Source organism: Ixodes scapularis, unplaced genomic scaffold, assembly GCF_016920785.2.
Source record: "Ixodes scapularis isolate PalLabHiFi unplaced genomic scaffold, ASM1692078v2 PGA_scaffold4__175_contigs__length_147842914, whole genome shotgun sequence".
In the NCBI taxonomy this organism is placed as follows: Eukaryota; Metazoa; Arthropoda; class Arachnida; order Ixodida; family Ixodidae; genus Ixodes; species Ixodes scapularis.
Genome location: NW_024609879.1, coordinates 73,754,248 through 73,762,149, shown reverse-complemented (window position 1 = coordinate 73,762,149; position 7,902 = coordinate 73,754,248). Strand labels below are relative to the sequence as shown.

At 48.3% G+C, this 7,902-nt stretch overlaps 1 protein-coding gene across 1 annotated transcript; it reads right to left on the bottom strand.

The window, feature by feature from the left end:
- Positions 1 to 1,328: 1,328 nt before the first annotated feature.
- LOC120839891 lies at positions 1,329 to 2,465 on the bottom strand. Its single transcript, XM_040210291.1, has one exon. It carries the CDS (start codon positions 2,463 to 2,465, stop codon positions 1,329 to 1,331), a length of 1,137 nt encoding a protein of 378 aa, XP_040066225.1.
- Between the last annotated feature and the right edge of the window lie 5,437 nt (positions 2,466 to 7,902).

The window sequence follows — 7,902 nt, the reverse complement described above, 5'->3', positions numbered from 1 at the left end:
CAGGAGAGCGCTGACATATATACAGTACAGTCCACACGTCCTTGACCTAGATCTTTGAATTCTCGTTTTGTTGTAGAAGAAGCTGGAAACGCTTCCGATAAAGTCGTAAAATTCTTCGTGTATTGGAATCATATTAAAACTGTCAAAATAATTAATTGAATTGTCCTTTGGAGATAAGGAAAAAAAAACAGTGTTCGCCGGAAGATGATTTCGGTGCCGTGTTAAGCACGTAAAGACCATGACCATGGGCTGGTCTCTCTTGGCCAATCTCGTCGGAAGAAAAGGTACCGCGAAACCAGGGACGTGTGCACTGATTACCTGCAAACATTGAATAAAACTTGTGTTCTTCCATTTCTTCAATTAGCGATCCTGACCCGTCTCTCCTTGTCAATTTCCAAAACGCGTGGTGTTTCTGACATGAACAGGATCGTGACTGCTTAATTTAGGTCTTGTTTCAAAGTCAGGGTGAGTCTCGCATTGGCTGTGAGGATCAGACATAAACTCTGCTCTTCTCAGTCGGGAGTCAAGCTGTAGTAGAGAAGAAAAGAGTCCTTTGAGAAGGCACCTTTTGTTAACTTCTGGTTTTCGTTCAGGTCAGAAGGTAGAAAAAGGGTACTCGCATTGGTAGAAAGAATATAAAAGTAATATTTTAATACTTAAGCGGTTGGGGTAGCCACACAGGCTGTGGTTTCGTTCACGATCGCCACACAGGCATTCCAGTCTCACACGTGCTCGTGCACACACAGTGCTCCGGCTGACGAGGTCTCGTCGCCGTCTTTTTTTTCTTTAAGGGGTCGCTTACTTGTGGGAAGTCTACACTCGGCCGTCCTGGAGCCGTAACGTCCTCGCTCAGTTTGAAGACACACGCAAATATTAAAGTAATAGATGAGCACACACGGAAGGAAAAATTAGTGAACGACTTCACATTAAACAGTCTCGCAGTCTAGCAGGCAGCGTGCGTTTTCTTGAAGGTCTTCTAGCTGCTGGGTAAAGGGTACCTCTCCTTCACTGTCTGGGAGCTCAGTCTCCTGTAGTCGACCACCATCCGCTTTTGTCCATTTTTCTTGTTAACTACTAGCACAGGGCTAGCATAATCGGATGTTGTCTCGGTAGCCACACCGATATCTTTCCACTCCTTAACAGTCTTCCGTATTGTTTCCCGTCCTTCGGCGTTTGTACGATATGGTCGCACAGCAAAAGAGGTGCTACCCAGAGTCTCAATAATGTCCATTTCCACGACTGATGTGCAACCCAATTACTTGACGTCATTGCAAAGCACTTTCTGAATTCGTTCAACAGTTCTACTAGTTCAGGCTGTTGCACCTTGATTACTGCAAGTCCAATTCTGTCCCCTGGATGGGTCGTCGCTCGGTCTCGCTCGCCTTATCTTGCTCGCCACCGGTGTGGACTTCAGGCAAAATTTTAACTTGCTTGGCTCGCCCAAGTGGTTGTCTCTTCCTGATGACGATATCACCATTACTTGCAGGATACATAGGTATCGTCACCTCATCGAGAGTAATGTCAATTAGAACGTCCGTCCCGCAGTGTCTGTAAATGACAGGGCCTGTGACCCTTTCGTCTGCCGTCAAAGTTATCCAGTTGACCGAGTCTTTCTGGAGAATGTCCTCCTCCCTTGCTTTCAGTTGTAGTTCTTGGTGGTGCTCAAGCGGTTCTAAGTGCGCAAACGGGCAGTCGCTTAGGTGCCAGAATCGAAAACTGCCTCCAACTCTTGCATATGTCAAGTAGGGCAGTTCAGTAAACGTTCGTCCAACCAATAGGTCCACCGCCTGGGCTTCATCCGGGACAACAAGAATTGGAAAATCCTTCGCTAGGACACCATCGATCTTTATGTCAGCCTTGCATCCTCCAATGCTCCTAGACACAGGCACGCCGCTGTTTCCAAAACCATACAGGGGTGTTGACTCCTGAACAAGCTCTGTGCCACATCGAGCTGCCGCCGACGCACGAAGTAAACAGCCGGAGCTGCCCGTGTCAATAAGTCCAATGAGGGAGAACTTGTCATTTAGTATGACTTGCTTCAGCAAAACACCAACTCTCACTGTTTCATTCGATGGTTCACTCACTGTGTTTGCCTCGTTACGCTCTGGTTGTGCCACCTCTCTGCAATGACGTTGGGTATGGTCAATTCCGTTGCAGCGCAGGCACTTCAAGGGTCGCTTAGGCTGGGGGCAGTCCCGTGCCAAGTGGCCGTACTGGTTGCAGTCGTAACATTTCCGTTCTCCTTTTTCATTCAAGAGTGGCGGCCGTTTGTTAGTGGTGTTCCTTGCATCGCCAGTTTTTCTTGCGAATTTCGCACCTGGGTCTTGGATACTCGCCGCGTCGGTCATGCTCTTCTTGTCACGGGGACCACCAAAACGTTCTTGCCTTTCGCGTTCGATCCTCTCAAATTCTTGGATATCGTGCAGGAGGTCGTCATCGTCGTCATGGATTTTTCCCAACAGCATCGTACTTAATTGTCTTGAACGCAGGCCCGTGATAACTTGCTCCCGCGTATCGCAAAAGTCAAGTCCCGCCTCCTTGCACAAACGAACCTGAGAGTGTAAGTAGGCCGTTGTACTTTCGCTCCGTTGCTGGACGCGATCCTGCATCCTTCTCCAGCGTTCCGCTGCACGCGTCTGGCTGACAAAGGTTCGGCGAAATTGGTCCTCGAACTCTTCCCACGAGGTGATGTCAGCGCTGCGTGAGCGTAGCCAATCCTTGGCGGCTCCTGTGATGTGGGACTTGGCGCTCTCGAGCAGAAATGATGACGGCCATTTATGGAGCGTCGCTGTTCGTCGCAGGTTCTCCACCCATTCACAAGCTGATGCCGCGCGTCCTCACTGCCGTCAAATTTTGAAATGTTCTTACTCAGGTCGAGCATTACTTGGAATGTCGTCACGCCTTGCGATTCCACCGCCGCTGATGATGTCGTTGCTGTAGTCGAAATCAGGCGTTCCAATAAGTCCTGCAGCAGACGATCTTTTTCCACGATCACGTTAAAAAGTTCACGCACGGAGACTCCTTCGCCTTGATCGGTGGCTTCGGCTGAGCTGGTCGTGTGTGGAAGCTTGTCTTTGTCTATCTTCGATTTAGTCAAGCAGCGTGAAGCTCGTGATACTTCCGGGCAGTCATCGATCCATATCCCACTTCAAAGATGTTAACTTCTGGTCTTCGTTCAGATCAGAAGGTAGAAAAAGGGTACTCGCATTGGTAGAAAGAATAGAAAAGTAACGTTTTAATACTTAAGCGGTTGGGGTAGCCACACAAGCCGTGGTTTCGTTCACGATGGCCACACAGGCATTCCAGTCTCACACGTGCTCATGCACACACAGTGCTCCGGCTCACGAGGTCTCGTCGCCGTCTTTTTTTTTTTTTTCTTTAAGGGGTCGCTTACTTGTGGGAAGTCTACACTTTAGAGAACGGAACGTCTTTTCGATTGAGTCGATACAGGAAGCTCATATAGGCCATCATATAAATATCCTGATTAAAATCGAAATTTTCCGTCTGCTGAATCGCACCGACGTACAGTACGGCCGTTTTCAGATTGAAGTTTTCGAATTTGAAGAGGTCGTGTTCGCGACTTCCCTGAAGCGGTTCACTCTTTACGAACGCGACGACGAGCTTAGAGGGAACCCGATGAGGATAGAGATCGTCGAGAACGATATGTGACACACCGGGAGAAACGGTTCTGGTTTTGATCTTCACTCCACGTAACAGGTATGATGTGGGAGTAGATTGCAGTCGTCTTTCGATTCCGACAAGCACCGTCGGGGCCATTTGGACTCGTCGAATGTACAGAACGATGCGAGGAAGCTGCACAATGTGCTTTTTTTTTTAATTGTCGAAGCCGCCAAGAGTATGAAGTCTTCGGTATTTTGTCGCAGCATGATGCGGATGTCCACGCCATTAAGTAGGAGCTTTTCTTGCTGGCAAATGTCGCTGAATATCGGACAGAACAGATCGCAAAGGGTAGATCCCTCGGTACGCTTGAAGCGAGCGGCAAGTCCCTTGGCATGCGCCGGAATTTCCAACTTTTCCGATGTATTCATTGGGTCTTTTTCGTAGAGCATCGCAGAAAGATAATGATATCTACTTACCTGGGTTGTATTAAGTCGAATATCAAGATATGAACGTTAAGCATAGTTTTCATACTGGCTGACAAGAGTTCAATTCAGATAAACGTGTAGGTATTGAAAAAGGGAGCTTCTAAAGGCCTGAACCAGAATCACATTATCGCTAGTAACCGACCCGTCGGATGCAACAGTGCTCGCAGGATCGCCATTGGCTCGAGCGACTATCCTGGGTTAGGATAGGATTCTATCCTATCCTATCCTATCCTATCCTATCTATCTATTCATAGGATAGGATAGGAGATCCTATCCTATCCTATGCAGTCGTAACATTTCCGTTCTCCTTTTTCATTCAAGAGTGGCGGCCGTTTGTTAGTGGTGTTCCTTGCATCGCCAGTTTTTCTTGCGAATTTCGCAAGAAAAACTGAACGTAACGTAACGTAACGAACGAAGACAGCAGGATAGGATAGGAGATCCTATCCTATCTTAGGATAGAATATCCTGTCCGGATAGAATAGAATAGGCTATCCGGATAGCCTATCCTATCATATCCTATCCGTATATGATAGGATAGGATATCCTGCCCAAATATCCTACCAGATCCGGGTAGGATATCCTATCCTATGATATCCGGATAGGGTACCCGGATCCGGATCCGGATATCCTCGTATCCGGATCCGAGGATATCCTATCCGAGGATATCTGAGGATTTCCGAGGATAGAATATCGGATCCGAGGATTTCCGAGGATATCCGGATAGGATATCCTCGGAAATCCTATCCGGACGCTACAAGCCAAACCCAATCCAGTTGCGCCAACGCTACAAGCCAAAGGACCCAATCCAGTTGCGCCAAAAGCGCAACGTCATAGCGTTCGCGGTCTGTTTGGGCTGAAGACAATCAAAGTCTAAACAAATCGAAAACAGGAAAGATAAAATTCAAAGTAATATTTTGCGTTTTTTTCGTTCAATCCCCGTCTGTTACGCCGCAACGAAGAACTGAGGATTAATTTCTACCACGCGGGGATTTCGCGTGGTGGAATCCCCACCCGCTTTCACCGAGATAGGCCTCCGTAAGAATGACGGCACCTCGGCTGGGATTCGAACCCATCAACTGGGGATTCGTAGGCAGGCTCCAACTGCAAATGTGGCGTTACCTAGCGCTTTTAGTGTGTACTCGTGTGTTTTGTACGTCTTCAGGCTTTGACTGTGCCCTGATTTATGACGAAAAGGAACATAGGGGGAAAGCGAAAAAAAAGAAAATAAAGAAAAGGAAACTTACGGAGTCACCATTTTTGTGGGCCGACATTTTGCGCAGCTGGTAAAATGAAAATAAGCAGAAGAGGCTACAGGAAAGAATTAACAGCCTCTTCAGTTTCTTGATCTACGTCTTTCAATGTCGCTTCTTTTATTAAAGCTAGTTCGCGGATTTGCGCTTGAACGTGAACTAATGCGTTGCAAGGGCCCGTAACCGCTTACGACGAAAAAGTATAGAATTTTTCAAAAAGAGCCCTCCGGCTGCCGCCATTTTGCGAACGATCCCCATCAACCAGAAATTTCTGCCACCCGCCTGAGCTGTGGAAACCCGGTCGGCGGGACTCCCGACATGCATTGTAGTTCGCCGGCCTTTCTTGAAAGTTTTTACTTTAGTTGCCTGTCCAGGATGCTTACACGTTTTGTGTTATCTTCCACTATGAGAACCAGGCAATATCAGGGCTCGTAGCCTTTTCGGTCTTCGTGGGAAACGAACGAAGACAGCCAAAGTAAAGCAGCCCGCGACACCGGCCGTTCGACGTTCTTCGAGGATGATTTTTGGTGAGATCAGGGGTTTCCCAAGGAACTGAAAGTAGGGGAAAGGGGGGGGGGTGTTAGGGGAGGCATTGAGGTTAGAGGCATGGTTGCGAATTAAGGGGGCACCTTCATTTGTTTTGGTGCTGTGCGGAAAATCAGCTCTCTTCAAAACGTGCCCTAAAACAAGTCGGATTCCGTCCGATCGTCGTGAAGTGTATTCGATAATTTAGATCACTCCGGTTTACAAAAGAGATTTATACAACATATTTACAGTCTAGACATATGGAGGGCTCTTGAAGGTTGATGTCGCATCGATCAACGGTTCCAACTAGCTCTGCTCGCGCCGGTAGCCTCTCTTCCTCTTCTTCTTAGCACATGCTCCTTGGTCCTCTTTTCCTGTGAGATGTGTAGTCGGGCGCGTATCCACATTTAGCGAGAAATGTCCTCAATATTTAATATCCTCCCCGCCGAATGAGCATTGCTCATTCGTTATGAGCTTCCAGTTGATGTAACAGTTGAATGGGACGTCTAATCGTTGTTCCTCCTGACAAACGGACCACGCAGGATCGGACGTGGCCGTCTCCTCCCGGGAACACTTGCACGACGCGGCCAATTTTCCAGGTTTGTCGCGGGTGGAAGTCGTCATGCGGTAGCACCAAGTCATTCACCCGTAAATTACTCGAGGCTGCCGATGTGCTGTGATGAAATGACCTTAAAGTACAGAGATATTCCTGGCGCCAGCGCTTCCATAGGGTGGTCGATAGCGTCTCACGGTACTTCCAACGGCGAGTTAGATCGTTGGCTGATGACAACATTGGCTCTCCTCCACGAGTTGGCAAGGAAGTCAGTCGTTTACCGACAAGGAAATGTGCGGGTTTCAATGGTTCTGGTTCGTTCGGGTCAGAGGAGATGGAGGTCAAAGGTCGAGAATTAATCACAGCCTCTATCTCCGTCAATATGGTGCTCGGCTCTTCATAAGTTACGTAACTGCACCCCAGAACCTTTTTCAGAGGGGTCTTAACTGATCGAACCATTCGCTCCCAAAACCGGCCCCACCAAGCCGCTCGTGGAGCGATGAATTTCCAGTTGATGCCTTGACTGGACAGGTAGTTGAGTGACTCCTGTTCTCTCATTGTTTTCCATATCTTTCTGAATTCAGCAGACGCTCGGTGGAAAGTCTGTGCATTATCAGAGTAGATCGTGTGTCATAGTCCGCGACGGGCCACAAAGCGACGAAATGCCAAAAGGAAACTAGCTGTAGACAAGTCGCTCACCACCTCCAGATGTATTGCTCTAGTGGCTGCGCAGGTCAGTAGCAGAATGTATGATTTCTTTATCTTGCCTTCGTCCTTGGTGAGGACAGGTCCGGCGAAGTCGAGTCCCGTGTCTGCAAAAGGGTCCGCCTCCAACACTCGGTCTCGTGGAAGTGGCGCGACTGGTTCAGTCGCACTCTTGCTGCTCATCCTTCTGCAGACAAGACAACGGCTCAAGGCCTTCTTAACTACTTGTCGAGCTCGTATAATCCAGAACGTCTCACACAGCTGAGTTAGAGTGTCCATGCACCCTGAATGTAGCAGCCGTCGATGTGTGCTAAAAATCAGTAGTTCCACAAAGTGGTGCGTCGAAGGCAAAACGACAGGATGTGCCGTCTCATAACCGAGGTCTGAATGTTGTAGGCGTCCTCTCAGTCGTAGCAGCCCTCTGTCATCTATAAATACATTCAAAGCGCGCAGCTCTGACGAGCCACTGCACTGTTCGCCTCGTTATAGTTGGTTTAGTTAATCCTCAAAGGCTTCCCTTTGAACTTGACGGAGCAACCTAAGACGTGCCTCCCTTATCTCTTCAGGTTTGAGTGGACCCTGGAAATTCTCTTTTGTGTGTCTACAATTATTGACAAAACGTAGCACCCAAGCAGTGACCCGTTGTAGGCGATTCAATTCTCCAAACTTTCCGATGTTTACCACAGGCGTACAGGAGCTCGTAGCAGTGTGGCTCACAGTTAGTTCTGAAGTTCTTCTTTCTTCCTTGGCTGCGGTATCTTGG

Coding starts and splice junctions, on each gene's coding strand:
- LOC120839891 (XM_040210291.1), bottom strand. CDS start 2,465: ATGCTGTTGGGAAAAATCCATGACGACGATGACGACCTCCTGCACGAT.